Source organism: Amblyomma maculatum, chromosome 1 (genome assembly GCF_055883805.1).
Source record: "Amblyomma maculatum isolate TAMU_Amacu chromosome 1, ASM5588380v1, whole genome shotgun sequence".
Classification (NCBI taxonomy): domain Eukaryota; kingdom Metazoa; phylum Arthropoda; class Arachnida; order Ixodida; family Ixodidae; genus Amblyomma; species Amblyomma maculatum.
This window is the reverse complement of record NC_139344.1, coordinates 427,089,833-427,108,327: the sequence shown is the minus strand read 5'-3', so window position 1 is coordinate 427,108,327 and position 18,495 is coordinate 427,089,833. Positions and strand designations below refer to the sequence as shown.

General features: G+C 46.6%; 1 protein-coding gene across 1 annotated transcript in view; it reads left to right on the top strand.

The window, feature by feature from the left end:
* LOC146209313 (glucose dehydrogenase [FAD, quinone]-like) overlaps positions 1-18,213 on the top strand; it is a 54,376-nt gene extending 36,163 nt beyond the window's left edge. Inside the window, exons 6-11 of the mRNA XM_084599448.1 lie at positions 1,608-1,775; positions 4,118-4,265; positions 5,030-5,190; positions 8,470-8,647; positions 16,736-16,958; positions 17,453-18,213. Coding sequence (XP_084455574.1) covers positions 1,608-1,775; positions 4,118-4,265; positions 5,030-5,190; positions 8,470-8,647; positions 16,736-16,958; positions 17,453-17,612 — 1,038 coding nt within the window. The 3' untranslated portion in view covers positions 17,613-18,213. The remainder of the gene's footprint in view (positions 1-1,607; positions 1,776-4,117; positions 4,266-5,029; positions 5,191-8,469; positions 8,648-16,735; positions 16,959-17,452) is intronic.
* Positions 18,214-18,495: the final 282 nt, after the last annotated feature.

Below are 18,495 nucleotides of genomic sequence, written 5' to 3'. Positions count from 1 at the left end.
AGTTCAAGCGCTAGATGCGGTAATATACACTGCAGAGGTTTTTTTTTTTGTTGTTGTTGTTGTTCTGATATCGTGGCAATCAGGGCAGTTTTGCAACATATGCTGCATCATCAGAGGAGCGCGCTTTCTGCACGCTACTGTGACCCCTCCTTAGTCGACGTATACTCGTGACAGCTATTTGACAACCCCACCAGCGGTGAGTGCTTAGCCCGTGCGGTCCATATAAACGCACAAAGGTCATGTTTTGAATGTTTTGACACTAACGTAAGAAGAACGATATGCTGTTCACACATGTGCGGCATTTGTGAATCGTATGCAGTGCGTGGGGTATGCTATGTGGCATGTTACGAATCGCAAAGTTTTCAGACCACTTGAAGATGTGAAGGTGACATGTCATCCCCCCTTCGAAAGTTGAGAATTTTCGCCCATGCTACAAAAGCCCCACTACGTCATTTAGACTAAGCCCAATGGCCTACTTGAGGAAAAGTATGCGTACTTTGCTTTTAAATATATTTGAGAAGTCTGGAAATAGAGTTTTCAGGTGTCTTTCGTACCTCAGGAAGTTTATTGTACCTGTGTTTGCCTCCTTTTAAGTCGCGCAATGCAATTGGCCTTTATGCATGGATTAGGCCTAGCGGTTTAACATTTTTGATGAATCCCAACAGCACTGCGGTCATCCAAATGTTGTTTGATACGTGTAAATAATTCCATTGAGATATTTGCAGCACTTTCCGCGCTGTTTTGCTTCTTATCTCCTAGTTAAGGTTCACCCCACGGCGCATCGCTTTTGGGCACCGCATGTTGCAATAGACTGAGTGGTTTCCGATCAGGATCTAGTCCGAGGAACAGTCAGTCTCCACCAGGTGTATTCGAGCAATCGGCAGGAAATCTGCGAAGATGACGGGCCCCTAGTAGTCGTGATCCTGCATCGTTTCGGAAATTCCCCCCCACCATCACCGTCTCCGTGTACGCTGTTCAGTTCAGTTCAGTCGTTCAGTCATGTCCGACTCTTCGTGACCCTATGGACCATGTCACTCCACGCTTTCCGGTCTCTCACTATCTTCCTAACATCACATAACTTCATCTACAGCGCCTCGAGGATGCCAACTAACCATCGCGTTCGCTGCCTACTTCTAATCCGGTGACCCTCAATCTTTCCCAACGTCAAATCTTTCTCCAGCGACTCCTTTCTTCTCATCAGATGAGTAAAGTAGCTGAGCTTTAACGTGCACGCAGATTCGTGTAATTGTTTACTAAGTAAATAATGTAGTGAGTATAGGAACAGACGTATGCCCACGCGTAGGATCCATCGTTTAGGGGTGCCGTTTAAGGGACTATGAGACTAAATTCATGGTGTTCATTGAGGCGACACTCCCGGCTGAGCGCAAAGGATGCTGGAATTTTCTTGCACCAGCAGCGCTTGAGACCGTCATAAATGCTACGGCGGAATATGGGTGTTCCAATGCTAATTCGAGGGGTATGCATTCCGAAGTAACCATGAGTTGTGTCGTGGTGAACCCGCACTGTTCCATATCTGCCATTTAAATTCCCCATTATCTGAGAAAACGACGCGCACATCGTCCTCCTTTCGCTATTACGTGACGCAGGTGAACTTCGAAGGGACCCGTGCTGTGGGCGTGACGTTCACAAGATACGGTGAAATCGAGAAAGTCGCTGCTCGGCAGGAAGTGATCCTGTCCGCGGGAGCAGTGGGATCGGCCCAGATTTTGATGCTTTCCGGAGTGGGCCCCAGAGAGGACCTCGAGCGATTGCAGGTGTGCTCCTTATTGGCACGTCAGAAAGGTGTGAGCTTCACAATAAAAAGCATCGCCGTCAGATTTGACTTTTCCATACATTTGCTCACAACTTCTGATGACCGCATTACGGTGATTTTCAACCTAAGGTATTTGGCGCACCTGCACTACCACAGTTCGTTGCGACGATGCCTTTCAAGTGACATGAGTCATGAAAAATAAATTTCCTCTATATCCTCTATACATGGAACAATGTGTACAGCTTCGACTGTCCTCTAATAAAAGGAGCCACGGTTTGGTTGAAGTAAATGTAAATTCCCATTGGTTAATGTCACGGCACCGCTAGAAATATCAGTGCTTCATGCATCTTTAAAATGTTTGATAATTTGCTTTCAAGAAACCGGTTGGAATCATGAGCTTTCAATAACACCTATTTTTTCTTGTTCTTAAGCACTTCCGGGACACTGAAGTTCTCTTGAAAATTATCTCTCGTTAGCCATTCATTAAGGCTGCTTGCACGCAGCCTTATGCGGGCGGTGCTTTACGTTGAATGATAAATAAGGCTGCCATTCATGACAAACCAACAGGTTAATGACGTTTGGAGAACACCGGGAAGGAGCTTTAACAGTGTGAAAAATGGTTTATGATATACCAGGTGTGCTGGCTAAATGTCATTATATTGTTTTTAGACGAGACTGCGTGTTTTAGGCCAGTAGAACTGACTAGAGCTTTTGAGAGTCGTGTCCTTGTCTTCAGTATTTTCCCTTCTCCAAACGTTAATGATCAGAGGGGACTAATTAGCTAATGTTTATTTATTGGCTTGCAGAAGAAAGTTCCAATTCAGAAGTCGCAACTCATCTTGGAAAAAAAAACTGAATGCAATGTCAAATTAACATGTCCGTCAAAGTAGCATATCTGCAATTTTTTTTTACTGGCCTTCAAAAACCTGTCCCATTACCATCTAAACAAAAAAAAAAAAAAAAAAAAAAAACAAGAGAGTATTTTAATCGGCGCGACGCGTCTTGGGACGCTAAGGCAGCCCCACTGCCACATGAAAGCTTCTTTATATTGCTGTTATAAAAGCTACTTTACGAAAGGAAAAGCTCGGCGCGAACCTTTCAGTCTGTTTTTCGTTAATAGGAACTGCAACTACAGATTTGCCAATTTTTTCCTGAAATCAATAATCAGAAAGTTAGCTAGTACCCTTTTGAAATATTATTTCGAATATGAAAGAAAAAGTGCCAGTGACTAGGCCACGCGACCCTCAAAATTTTGGGGGATACTTAAGCTCCGACTTTAAGGGTATGAAGTGATAACGTAGGCTATATGAAGCCCCGATTCAACCAAGCCGCATGATATCCCCCTCCCATTGTGAAGGAGAGGCCCGAGTTGAGATTTCCTGCCAAGCGTAATAGCAGGCAACCCTACGTCCAGTTAGTGCTCGGTTATGTCAGCTGCCATCTACCGCCTGCCAGCTCCATGCTAGTGCTTTTTCGCTCACAAAGCCAATGCTGGCGCACGGCCTCCGACGCTGAATTTTCTTTTAACGTGGCCTTTAACGCTGTCACGTTAATAAACATCAACTGGTTTCACTGGTACAAGCACAATCCATCTTCGTGAACACCTTGGTTGCATTTAGCTGTGACACCCAGTATGACAAGACCTGCTAGCTTTAAAACCATGAGAAGGAAACTTAGCGGCTTTTTAAAAGAAAATGCATGAAGTTTTTATGGACAGCTTAGAGAACGATTTACAAAACAAATGAAAGAATGATGTAAAGAAACCCCACAAAAGCTGGCGCAATTCAGGGCACGATTTCAAGCATAAAGCTTCATAGCGCTCTTGCCGGGCCGATGTTTGCCAGCAGTGGCCACTGGTGGTGCGTGCAATCTCTGTACGTATCCTCTTTGTTTACTTCCTATCCACAGCGCTTTTGAGCGAAAGTTAAGCTGTTGGATGCGAGGTCAGTTTTAGGAAATACCTTATGCGCACATGTAGAAAAATAGCGCGAAAAGCACACGAATAAGGACGGAAGGACGACACGAACAAGCGCTCGTCCGTGTCGTCCTTCCGTCCTCATTCGTGTACTTTTTGCGCTATTTTTCATCATGAACGTTCAGCAACCCGCCCAACTATCGGCATTATTTAACCTTATGCGCAGTATGCTCCCCATAACTTAGAATGCATGCTTGTATACAGTGTGGCATAGCATAATACATTTCCGTTTATTTTCTGTTTTTTTTTTCTGGTGCAAATCTTCTTAACTACGAAGTCGCGACACTTTTCGCTGTTTTTAATAGAAAACTGAATACCTTTGTAACAACGAACAACTACATTGGGTTCAAATTCGATCCGGTGCGCAGATTCCCGTGGTGGCCGATCTTCCCGTTGGACGCAGCCTCCAAGACCACGTGCTGCTGTTAACCACAGTGCCTGTGAGCACGGAAACCTATGTGGCTGTGCCACCTCCGTCGCTGAGCGACGTTGAAAAGTACGACAGAGAAAGGGCCGGTAAGAGTTTCAATGCGAGGTAGCGGTAAAGGCCTAGCTTACCAGGAAATACGGGATGGCGTTGTGATCGATAAATGACTGGCATGGCTCTTGCAGGGGCAATTTGACAGTTCACGTAACCGTGCAATGACCGGTAGTCAGACTTTGTGACGTCATGAGTCTACGCCATGCCCAGTTGGCAGGCGAACCCTTTAATCCGGCACTCTGCCTTTAGGCCACGCAGGCGTGTTTGTACGGCTTTTTAAAGCAGGAATTAATATCTACGTCGGACGACGTTTCACATAATATGGTAGCTTATGATGGTATGCTAATCATAATATGTGGGATAATAGAGGAAGAAATAAAATATTGCTGATTCTGTGATTAGGAAGCAAAATGAATGAACGTGAATAAGGACCGGAAGAAAAAATCGTTAGCACTGTCGGCCGCTTAAGGCAGATCTGTGCCCTTCTCCCTCCCCCCTCTCTATTTGTTGCTTGTAACAAGGAGCTGCCTGTTCTTTTGTGGGGCCTCTTTTAACAAGATAGAGCAATGGAAGATGAAGGAACGTTTTGCTTGCGAGGCACATGTTTTGTGCACGCAACTAGGAATATTTTCCACCAAAGTAGGCGACATGACATTGCCAAGACATGCAACACGAGAGTATTAGTCCTTTTATGCGCTTCGAATCTGTAGGTGGAATATCACGCGAATGGGAATAAGGCGTGTTGACGTGCGAGAGTCTTAAAATTCTAAAGCGTTTGGTTGTGATAATCTCGGCCCAGGTCCAATCGCTATCCCGGCAGCGGTTGAAGTGTTGCAGTTCATCAGCACCGACTATGCTCCTGCCCCCGATAGCCCAGACGTTGAATTGGGTGTGATTTCATCACCCCCCGCCAACGACTTAGCCAGGATCGAGGTGGTAAAGAAAGGCTTCTTGCCAGAGGTAAGATCGGCGGTTTTTGGCTCATACGTAGGGTATTTCTGACGTTGTAAAGCTCTCCAAGTGCAACAGATACAACATAACCGACATTACATAGAACAGTTTCTATTAAGTATCTAGCTTCCAACTAGTGCGCGCCTGTATACTACGATTACGACCACGAACTGCTTATTATTGCTCGAGAATGGTAAGCACCAGACAATATAAAATTTTGTAGGTCGAAAGATGGGTTGTCACTTTGTCATCTAATCTGTGCGTAATTCTTTCTTTCTTTTGGTTTTGGTTTAGCCACAAATAATGATAAACATGGCATTCTACTGCTTCAATGTGCAGTGATCGAATTCCACCATATGTCCGGGGATAATTCAGCAACAATTCGCAGTAGGCGCCTGCCAGTTTACGAGGACAATACGATTCGAAGTAATTTATTTTGATTATTCGAGGTGGTTCGGCGTTGGGGTTGCAGCATCCAGAACCAATCACACTCATGCAGACTGCCACCTGCAACAACCGCTGAACAAGCACCAGCCGTTGATATATTAGATCATAAATGACGTATGCATCACCACAAGAGCAATGATACAGCACACAGTTAAGTATAGCAAAAACTCTCTGCATGCTAATCTAACGAGGAAGATACAAAAACAATGACGAATAGTTTAATGCGGCTAAACCTGAATAGACAAACGAAAGCGCGCGACATCCTCTATGGATGTCTGCGAGCGTCAAGAACACCACAGCCGGGTCTAGATGACACGAAGGGGTGAAGGGGTTTTGAAGCCGGAGGTCCCAGGAGGAGATGCAGAGGAGCAAAGGTGGCGATGGAGGGAAAGGGCAGGTAAAGGGCTGGAAGACTGTGTGGCATTCGGCTAGGCAATGTTTTATATTTGAGGAGGTATGTACCGGTATGAATGAAGTTTCCTAGGTATATGAAGAAGAAGCAGGTGTGCGATGAAGAAGTGAAGCAATATAAGAAGAACAGAGCGCCACCGGCTCCGCTCCCCACTCGTGCGAAGAAGAAGCGGTCGGCGCGAAGGCCACGCGCCGCTAAGCATGTTCAAAGCCATATGAAACACGCGCCGATCAAGCTACAGTAAAACGTAGTAAAGTTCTCGCTTAAAAAAAAATGTGCTTACATGGCTGCGCCGCTGTTTAGAAGCGTAACGATGAAAATTGGGAAGAAAGTGTGTGGCATTGTTCTACTAAGCTTATCTGGTGTCATCACATGAGATGAAATCTTCCTGTAATACTTCGGTCCTCCATTCCAACATGAGTTAATTGATTGGAAGCATTCAGAATCTCTACGTCGGAAAAAGCCACCACTTCTCAGGTCACTCAGCCCATCCATGGCACCACTTTTGACATCACAGTTAAGGGCTGATGTACATAAACTTTCCGAGCGTGTAATGAGAATTACTAAGTAAACTTATTGTGTGCCCTTGGACAAGCCCCAGCATATCTTACGAACGAAGTTGCCGGAGGCACAAGAGAATTGTGAGGTTGAATAACACGAAAACAAGATAACGACCGCATCCTGCACACGAGTAGCTCATACAATAGGCTATCTGACATGGATTGTGCTAACGCAGCCTCTACACAGCCCCGACCTGGTGCCATCAGATATTTGTTTGCTTGAATGAGTCATGGTTCAGCGGCATAACCTTAAACTTTCCAGGTGGCAACGAGCTTGTTGTTTTGTGAAAAATTGGTTTAATAGCATGTCTAAAACGTTTTGCGAGAGAGGATTTGTGTCAGAGAAACAACTATGAGTGCAGTAAAGTAAAATTAATGGGTAATACTTTGAGTGATATTTTTAAAGGACTAAAGGATCAGTGCTTCCACACAACTACTTTTATATTCCTAATACCTACTTGGCCATTACACAGCTGTAGTGGATTGGGATAAAGCTTACCAAGGAAACATTGTGGTCATAACAGTAAACGTCGGTGAAAAATAGAAGCAACATAACATAAACTAAAAGCCACAAAAATGTCAGGCTTAAGTAAGCGAAACTTCATTTCAAGAAGCAGCAGTACTACTGAAGGGCATTCTTAAGTAGCTTGTAGGACATTTCATAGTTTACAGAGGTGTCAGCTTGGGAACCACTAATGCGCAAGTAATTGTTCTGTCATTTTTGCCGAAACGTGCACCTGTCGATATCATTGTCAACTGCAAAAGAGTATATTGTGAGAGTAAATTCCTTTGTGTAAATAAGTGTGTCCGTTGCAGTCTACCAGTTTGCGCCTGAAGGAGGGGGTAAACGAACAACGGAAGATGGGGAGGGGTGAAGTAAGGAAAAAGTATGATTCGGAATAGAACTATCATGGAAAATAGACTTAGTTTGAAGAGAAGCTGTTGGATTGTTTTGTTAAAATAATCTTGTCTGATTCGTACACCCCTCTCACCAACAAACGACCTGCAACCGCATCTGCTGAAATGATTTTTAGTTTTTTGGTGAAAGAAAGTGCGCCCCATCAAAGTCGCACAAGTGAAAGACCAGTTGCTTTCGAATCTGCGGGAGATTTGGCACAGATTCGCTAGTTGAAACTTGCGTCGGCCAACTGTCAGGATTCGAGCCATCAACCAATCCAAGCATGGATGTCTACGGGAGAGTATACCGGCTCTGTATAGTACGCTTATGACAAGACAGTATCAGTGCAATGTTTAGTGCGCTGTGGCGCATAAGGGCACAATACGAGACTCTATGCACGCCTTCGTTTAATTTCTCAGTGAAGGGGCACTTGGGCATCACAGAGTATAGTTGGAAAACAAAGAGTTCTTGCTCTACCGAAGCTGCGTTCGACTGCATCAGAATCAAACTATGTAAGAAAGCTTATGGGGCGAGCTATGCAGTGCCAACGAGCCGTGGTCACACTTTACCATTGGACTAACCCTCTGATAGCCTGGAAATATTTTTGTACTCCTAGTGCAAAGCGCATAATAACGTTCAGTTACTTGCAGAAAAATTCCTGCACTTACGTATTCGTAGTGAATCGGTCCGTAGGACTCAAGTCCTACGTTCGCAAATGATATGTTGGTGACTTGAATCTCTGGCGCCATTTCGAATGACGTACTTTAGCTAGGCGTGGCATGTCCTGCTGCGTGGTCATCAAGTGCACTCAGACGCCGCGCTTTTCGAAACGCTTGGTCTTGGCACAAGAAGCAGGCTTGAAGAGGCCGCGTAATGACAAATCTCGATGGGCAGGCGTCAGCAGAGCAGCATCTTGGCTCTGACAAAGACAGATGTCTCGGTGTTGGTTTCCAAATAAGTTATTATTGCAGGCTTACGACAGCTACCTCGGGCCTGGAACGGACCAGCCAGGGTTCCGAGTGGCGGTGATCAACAACCGTCCAAAGTCAAGAGGTCGCATTACTTTGCGAACGGCGAACGCTAATGATCATCCTGACATAGACCCCCACCTCCTCGAACACCCAGACGACGTCAGAGCGGCTGCTCAGGGTACGATCAGGGTCCGCGTAGGTGAAAATTACGGCCCTTTTAAGGTTCCATTTCAATTTTTTCTTTGCGTTCATATGACATCACGCCCGGTTTTTTTTTTTTTTTTTTTTTTTTTGGGAGGGGGGGGGGGGGGGGGGGGACCGGCCTTAGTGCAATCATTGCGGATACATGAAACCGACATGAAACAGTAAAAAAGGTATGCCAAAAATGGCTGCTATATTCTACCGGTCCAGATTCTGCCAACTATGAGGTCCGGGTACTGTTTGCAGTAATTGATTTTAGTGCGAAAGCACTCGTATGTTCACTATAGTGACCAAAACTCCTGTCGATCTTGTTTGTGTTGTTACTGATTGGCTGAGCTGTTTCGTGAGGTCACAACCTTAGAAACGTGTGGCCTCACGCTGGTAACTCAAACTGAGTCCGATACTGCGGCTCTAACGCGTGAGTCCCTCCGATGAGTCTTGTAAGTTCGCCGGCCAAGAGAGAGAGAGAGAGAATCATGAAGCATATGACTAACCGTGACCTCAATCATGACACACACACACGCACACCAAGAAAACCATCATAGCAGATTCGAATCAGTCGAGTTGGTACCCGGATACTCGGACTGAGTAGTCGAGCATGTTAACAACAGAGCCACCTCGACGGATGCTTTCGCTTGTTATAACCATGTTTAAGTAGTGTTAAACATCCGCTATTTCTCACGCGTACTTCCAGATGGCGCCACAAGTATGGCTAGACCGGTGGCCTCCGTGATCAAGTGCGCCGTTCCACTGAAGCTGATCACGGAGCCCAGGGTTAAACCTCAGCCATTTGATGCAGCAGCTCCCGGAGGGCAGCATGAGTATAGCTGAAATTGCCAGGCACCATAACCACACAGCATCTTACACCGTTTGGTAAAAATATTTGAAGGTTACGTGACATCATTACAGGAAAGAGAATGATTAACTGGTTCGTCGAGTGTCTTGCGGAAATGTTAAATAATCAAGTAAGTATATATATCGAGTAAAAACATCAATTACACCGAGTCTAAAAACGTAAGACGTAAGAAAGTAATTCGTTCACAATATAACCACTTTAACAGAGACAAAATCTTCATTTTTTAAATGCTCGCAGCTTGTATAGAAACGCACTCATGTAAATAGAAGCGCTTCAGATTGTAAACCTGAAACCGGTGCACTGGGGGTATTTACATTGCTATTTCGTAGTTCCCTGCTGACAGGTCGGCTGTCGATACGAGGACGGCCATTTTTTATTTGGTCATGCAGATGGATGCAAAATATGAATGCTAACAAGGGCGCACGAAGGGTATATATATACTTCAGAAATAAATAGATATGTGTTACGGGGAAGTATCTGACTGGCGATTCAAATAAAATATATTATCCCGTGTCGGCCTCGAAGCCCGCAAACAGCCTGGCACCGACGACGAAGAAGTCGCTGGCTCTCGCTCGAGCTGTGTGCTTGGATGAAGTGTCGCCGCCGCCTCAGTTACTGCTCTGCCCTTAATCCAAGGAGCTGCTGCCGACGCACTTGACCCTCAAGACGTTCCTGAGGTCGTGACAATATACGTACAAAACAAAGTGAGCGAAAAGTAAAGGAAGGACAAATAGCGTAGAAAGAAGGTATGGCACCATCGTTGTGTTTTGCTCCCCCAAAAGTTTCTAAATGTATTCTGTCTAAAAGAAACAGGTTCATGTTCCAGAAAGCCTGTGACAGCTCTAACGCTATTTACGAACTACCGCTTACATGCGGCTATATCCTGCATCGAACAGACTGCATGCTGCCTGAATGTGGAGTGATTGAAACACTCGAATTATATGCTCCGCCTAAATGCCTGAAACCATAGCAACTCAATGCTCGCATGACTCTGTGCGCTTGTATTTTAGCGCTGCTACGATTTTTAAAGTGATAGCGCTAAAGCGCTCTACTCCAGAACATTCATTGGCGGCGGTGTCAGTGCTGTGAGCGAAACTTCACATGCATGCCTCTGACAGGAAGTAGTTGCCACGTGACATGGTAGCGCACCGATTGGTAGGCGATTTGTGTGATAATATATACGAGACCTCATAAAATGGCCGAGATGGCATTAACTGCAGACTCCAGAGCTTCTTTGAGATGGCAGTGGTGCTTTTTATCTATACTGGGTGGTTTTTCACTTAATGTGGTCGATTACGACTGTGCACTAATCGGCATGTGCGGCATTAGAGGCCCCAAATAAAGGATTAGGAATTAGGCGTGTAGCAAAGTACAATACATGCACGGGAACGAGGACCCACAAGTGGAGCCGCAGTCAGGTGCCATTAATCCTGTCGCGCCATACTATTAAAGGCGGAATTAAGTGTGCTACCAAGGCCAGGCTTCCTTTGCGAGATAATAAAACACTTCTCCATGTGAACCATCACTCGATGTCACCCGTTAATAATTATAGGGGTATTATTAACGATGCGCCCTTAACGGTGCGCACACTCCCAGACACCCTTTGAGTGAGTGGGGGTAGCTGTTCCAGTCGCAAAGGAGATGCCCTCGACCTGCGTGGCAAGCTCAGCTGGAATTCAATTACCTTGTGGTGACAGAAGGGGGTGGTCGTTTGGTGCCCAGCGGTCGCCGGTTCAAACCAGAGAAAGGATCGGAGTCAGAAGTAACGAACAAAACACAATTTATGCACAGCAAGAGACGATACAAAGGAATACACAAGATCACTTGAAATACATAGATGAGAGGTTCACAGAATACAAACGCTAAGCATGCAATTACACAGGTGTCCAATAACGTAGGGGCTTTACAACAGATGAAACACGAGAGAGTACATAAACAAACACCAAATTGTTCACCGGGCACTGTTGCAGTCCGACGCCTCAAGAGTCACGATGTGGCCGCCATACGAGACGAGCGCCGCTCCCTTGAAAGTCCGTGGGCTTGCCAGCAGTGGGTGATCCCCGGGAGTCCAGTCGAAACACAGGCGAGCACGTCGCAAAACACTTGACGAACTGACTGACTGGCTGACTCATCAAACGGCGCGGTCTCTTTAAATAGGGCGCGCCGCGTCTGTTTGTTAGCACGCGTCAAAGCTAGCGCGCACACACACCTAGCTTCGCTGGTTATAGCTCCCTCTTCTCCTCCAGTCGAGCCGCGCGTCGTCATTGGCCAGGTCCCATAGAAGATGCTCGATTTTTCTGGCGCATTCCAGGCCGATGAACCACCGTCTTCCCCGGGCAAGGGGAAAGAGGGTGACAACAACGCGTACAAAGCTACGCGCTCTCCCGCGCGGGGAAGGGGGCTTTTCTCTACATGCTTTCCACGCGACGCCGCGCGGGCCTCGCGCCGTACCGGCTTGATGAAAATGGGCGCCGATTTCGTGACACTGCCCCTCCTTTAAAGAATATTGTCCCACAATATTCACAACAACCACGAACATCGCGCGCACATGCATGCGCTCACAAATATATGGGGCAAATGACCATATCACACACATTGCACAAATTTGACAAACTGTAGTAACCCATTACAAAATTCACACATCAATGCCATGATGTTCACAAACATAGCCCCACGTTGTCGTCAGATACACATAAGGATCAACAACACACCGCTTTTCAAATGCGAAGCGCACGAACCTAAATTCTGAGCGTAATTACAGCCCGTGGTCAGTGCGTGACACGCTTCTGTCCGCCAGAGATTCTGCCTTCGCTCTAGGCTCTCGCATTTGAGACACTTCTATGTTCCCCGATCGGGCTACTGAAAATTCCCAGAGGCATGACTTATCCTCTTGCAAATCACACAACCAATGTGTGCCGATAATTGCCCCTACCACCAGTAGCGCCGACGGATACACGGGTACCTGTGCCAATGCGCACAGACCAACAAAAAGAATCACTGTAATAGTGTTCTTTCCTGGGCACCGGTATTCCTTCCGCTGAAGGTGAAATATCCCAAGTAACGCCCCCATAAGTAGGACAAACACTTGGGCTACCTGCATCAACGACGGCCTAGGCATTGCTGACTTTATTTCCTGTGTTGCCTCTTTCTTATCGGTTTCCTCCTGAGGGACTTCCTTTTGTTTATTCATGTCTCGAGGCTTTTCTTCCGGCTTCTCATGGCCTTGCTTTCCTCGCCTTGCCTTTTTCTTTTTAGATTCCTTGCAGCGCACCGGCGCGGGACTTTGATCAGGATCCTCGGGAAATGTTGCGCCCTTGATATTTCCCAACACCAAATCGTAGATAGGGCGTTCCATGCACAGGGCTGTCAGTTTTCCAGAATAATATGGCGTCTGCACTTCCAATTTTGCCTCAGGGAGTAATTGAATTGAGCCGTCAATTAGTCTCACAGGACATTTCTCGCCAGTTAGATCATTCTCATGAATCAAACTGCATTTAATAATTACGGCGCTGCTACCTGTATCTCGTAGCACAGAGACTGATTTTCCTTTTATCTTTCCCCTCGAAACCGGCATCCGATTCACCGCAGATTCAGGTTGTGCATGTACTACGGCGTTCACCACCCGGATTTTCTTGTCCTTCCGATTAACAACCTTCTCTGCTTCCTCCTCCTCTAGGTCGTGCACCACGCGGACTTTCCTGCCGTTCTTAAGCTCGACAAAGCCATCGGCATCTTCTTCCTCTAGGCGATATTCCGACTCTGACGGAGTCCTCGCGCATGCCGCCTGCGGTGCTGCCTTGTCAGCGTCGGGACACGACATTGCTTTGTGGCCCTTCTGTCCGCATTTCCAACACGAGGATGGATTGTTGGTTACGAGTTTACGGCAGTTAGGTGCGATGTGGCCTAGTTGTCCGCAGAGATAGCACCTCGGGGGTGACTTTACAATAGGTTGTGTCTGTCGGAATTCGGGCTTTCGAGGGGTTTCCAAATTTACAATTTTGCTCAAATTTTCGCCTCCCTGGGCTTCCAAATACTGGTCTGCGAGCTCCATCATTTCATCCAATGTAGGTGCCTTTCTTTCTTTTAAATAAAGCGACAAACCAGGGTGACAGCTACCCAGAAATTGTTCCTTAATTAGGAGTTCGCGAAGTGCGCCATACTCAAGTTTAATTTTTGAGAGTTCAGTCCAGCGGTCAAAATAATGGCTCAATCGCGCAACATACTGTGTTGCCGTTTCCCCGTCCATAGGTTTTCCAGTCCTGAACTTCTCACGAAACCCATCCGTCGTAAATCTAAACCTTTTAAGTAATGCAGCTTTCACTTTGTTATAGCTGCCTGCATCCTCAGGAGGAAGTCTTCCAAACACACTTAATGCTTCGCCGCTAAGGCAAGTGCTCAAGATGGTAGCACATTCACTGTCTGTCCAATTTGCATTTATGGCGATCCTTTCAAAACGCAAGAGGAACGCGTCGAGATCGTCTGTTCTCTCGTCGTATTTCGGGATCAATTTACTTGCGTCTATCCGCAAGCTGCTATGTCCTTCACTGGAGCTATGCACTTCAGTTAAACCGTTGTTGTTCCCTGAGTGTTGGAGCTGAAGTTTTATAGTAAGTAATTCCTTTTCTCGCTGAAATTCCTCTTCACGCTCCTTTCGAGCCTTCTCTCTTTCTTCCTCGGCTTCCTTTCGAGCCCTCTCTCGTTCTTTTTCTGCTCTCTCTCTTTCTTCCTCGGCTTCCTTTCGAGCCCTCTCTCGTTCTTTTTCTGCTCTCTCTCGTTCCTTTTCTTCTCTCTCTCTTTCTTCCTTTTCTCTCTCTCTTTCTTCTTTTTCTCTCTGGCTAACCCATTTGCGCAGTTCGGCACCGGACAATCCCAGCTGGGTGCCAGCCTCAATCAACTCTTTCAGATTCATATCTGCAGCGCGAACCGTCTGGGTGTAGCCTAAACACTGCTTAGCGAACTTCGCCTAAACGCTTCCGCGCGGCACTACCTCTCGCTACCGCTCTGCTGCTACACTGTTTACGACCTCTTCGTAAATTCCTCCAACTCTTTCTCCGTCCTCTGAGCTTGAATGCACCAAACGTCCTGTCGCGGACGCCAGAATAATTGTCACCCGTTAATAATTATAGGGGTATTATTAACGATGCGCCATTAACGGTGCGCACACTCCCAGACACCCTTTGAGTGAGTGGGGGTAGCTGTTCCGGTCGCAAAGGAGATGCCCTCGACCTGCGTGGCAAGCTCAGCCGGAATTCAACTACCTTGTGGTGACAGAAGGGGGTGGTCGTTTGGTGCCCAGCGGTCGCCGGTTCAAACCAGAGAAAGGATCGGAGTCAGAAGTAACAAACAAAACACAATTTATGCACAGCAAGAGACGATACAAAGGAATACACAAGATCACTTGAAATACATAGATGAGAGGTTCACAGAATACAAACGCTAAGCATGCAATTACGCAGGTGTCCAATAACGTAGAGGCTTTACAACAGATGAAACACGAGAGAGTACATAAACAAACACCAAATTGTTCACCGGACACTGTTGCAGTCCGACGCCTCAAGAGTCACGATGTGGCCGCCATACGAGACGAGCGCCGCTCCCTTGAAAGTCCGTGGGCTTGCCAGCAGTGGGTGATCCCCGGGAGTCCAGTCGAAACACAGGCGAGCACGTCGCAAAACACTTGACGAACTGACTGACCGGCTGACTCATCAAACGGCGCGGTCTCTTTAAATAGGACGCGCCGCGTCTGTTTGTTAGCACGCGTCAAAGCTAGCGCGCACACACACATAGCTTCGCTGGTTATAGCTCCCTCTTCTCCTCCAGTCGAGCCGCGCGTCGTCATTGGCCAGGTCCCATAGAAGATGCTCGATTTTTCTGGCGCATTCCAGGCCGATGAACCACCGTCTTCCCCGGGCAAGGGGAAAGAGGGTGACAACAACGCGTACAAAGCTACGCGCTCTCCCGCGCGGGGAAGGGGGCTTTTCTCTACATGCTTTCCACGCGACGCCGCGCGGGCCTCGCGCCGTACCGGCTTGATGAAAATGGGCGCCGATTTCGTGACACTCGAGCAAACGTCTTTATTCGAGACCGTAGCTGGAAGTCTGAGCACGATCTTCAGAACACCGGTAAGGGCTGAAGGTGATTGTAATATACAGGGGGAAGAGGTGAAAGTTCGTGTCCGCGCTCACATCCTATAATTTATGGCGGTAGCTCACGCATTGGCTACCCCATCTATCGCCTTGCCTGCCGAAGTTGCTGGTTAGTCAACTTGAAAGCTTCTCCGTAAGGACGACTGTTTCTTCGGAATGATTATTTACTGATAGCCTTGATATTAATCTTGAGAACTATATACGTCTTCTATACAAATAATAAATCTTGAGTCGTGAGTCGAAGCTTCTGTATTCTCTTTTCGTTTGTGCTGCATGGGCCCTTCTTGCGAAGTTGTCAGTAGTGAACCTGCTTAGTATTTGCACAACTATCAGTAATAATGACTCAAAAGCATGTCCAAACATTTTCAGAACAGCTGACGACTCACTGCTCCGTTATGACCTTGAACCTTTAGATACGCCTAGATACTATGTCACAAATAGCCTGCTCCGGGCGGCAAGACAGTATATACATTTTGGTTGAATAATGGGCAGTCAATATTGGCTATGGCTTACTTTCTCACAGTGGCAATCATGAATAGCCTGCGTCGGGTGTCGCCGTGTTATGCAAAAAATGAATTCCAGGGCAGTCACAAAAGTTAGGCCATCAAAGCAAGCTTCAACCTCTTGCGCGTCGATACACTTATTCTTTAGTTTCCGTGTGGGTCTAAACTATAAAATAAACATTGTAGCAGGAACATATAAGTAACTATAAATCGACAGACGATTGTGCTGCTATGTCCACTCAGTGAAAGGAAATACTACTTACTGGGCCAAGATTTTTTTCTGAGGGACGAAATCAATAAGCTAGTGCACCAGTGGGCCCCTCTTTATGTCAGTGCAGCTTTAGTGGTCTGGTGAGTACTGTATGATCATTTCGAGATCGATGAAATAATATTGGCTGTGAGTTTAAATCTACTACCTGTCAAAAATGCGGCGAAATAGGATTTATATTTATTTTAACCATTGCGTACGCCGATGTGCTAAAGCACGAAAATTGTAGCGACAGAATGTAGTCAAAACTCAGAGCAGCTCAACGTAAACAAACTCATGCACCTCCCCGCAGGAGCGAAGATATTCATCGACAAGATGCTGAACACAGAAGCAATGAAGAGCATCGGCGCCAAGCCATGGAACATCACGTTTCCTCCGTGCGCTAAAGAAGGGCCCCTCTGGAGCCTGGAGTATATCGAGTGTGTGCTCCGGCACTGGGCACAACCCTCCTGGCATGTGTGCTGCACAGCACCCATGGGCTCCCATCCCGAGGCAGTTGTAGATGAGCGGCTTAGGTAAGTAGAGGTCGAACAAGGCAAAGTTTGAGTAATTGAACGCACTGCTCAAATGATCTAGTTGGCAAATGATCTTGGGTAGACTTTATGGCTTACTTCCTGGACTTAATATGTCCTACCCGAGGCCATTTGATCTGAAGCTGATAAAAGCCTTCGAATACAAAATGGGAATAATGAAATTTGGCGTAAATTCACGTTTGATCAGAGGTCATTGCGGCTCACAGCACTGCAAATAACGTAGATCTCATCGCAGTCACGGGTATTTAAATTACCTGCCCTATAAATTATATTGCCGGCCCTATATTAAAGCACAGACCCTATAGTTTTGTACACAAGTGAGGCCTTTTATTGGAGCAGAGTGCGACCTGATCACGTTGACATGAGCAGACACTTCGTTGAAATAACCGTGATAACCGTAATCTTTCCACGCTGCGCCTTATGTCCCGTTTAGTGTACGCAGAAAACAGTGTACGGTTCTCTTTTCTTACACGCAGGGTCCGAGGTGGTGTGAAGAACCTACGAGTTGCCGACACCTCTGTGATGCCCGACATTGTGAGCGCCAACACACACGCACCGGCCATGATGATTGGCAGCAAGGCGGCAGCGATGATATTAGAAGGCAAACTGCAAAACTGCGACTTAAACTCATGCTGACCCTAATGCTATGTGGCGGACTTCTAATCTTCGTCTAATCTAATCAGTGATCGCAGTTTCTGGTTTCTGGACATCGACATACATACCGTACCTTTGACGGCGAGGGAGTGAACGCACGCCGACAAGCAATAAGAAAGCCAGCCATCTGGAAGACTTCTGATGCCTTGTGTGTTACACCGAGTTACGTGACAGACGCCTACATTTGTATTGAAACCTTAATTTTTTTGAACGTCTTTATTAGTGATACACGTTCATAAGTTCTGCAGATGCGAGTTGCGCTCTTGTACACTGGATTTTACCCACCACGAGACGCAAGAAAATGCACCTCTGCATTGCACGAAGGGAGCACGCGCTAAAGAATGTGAGTTGGTGGAAACCTATTCGAAGCCCTCAACGGCGTCTGTCATAGCTCAGGTGTTTCGAGACGTTAAACTCAACCTTCAATATGTACAGCCTTTGTCAAAAGTGTACAGCCCGGGGGGCCTGCTTCTGAGCCGTGCAGTGACGCCGATTTAGCACTAGTGGAGGTCTTCCATATTGTAGAAGGTGGGACAAAAAATTTTCTTACCACTAAAAAATTACGAACAGTGGAAATTCATTACAAGCCGCACGAAGTGAATCAGAAGCGGACCCCCTGGGCTCTACACTTTTGACGAAGACTGTACATTTCTATTCCTGGAATCAGTAGCCTCTTAATTGGTTGCACAAGGAAGTGCCTTTTTTCAGAGCCCTGCAGTGCTTACTGAAGGAACTGTCGAGCGCCACAGTACTCGCAGGCCGCCGTTATATGTCGGACGGCGTTTGGATCTAGATTAATCCAGACGTTCGAAAATTTGTAATTGTCTTATCTGATGATGCTACAATGCGCTTTAGCATTGCTTTT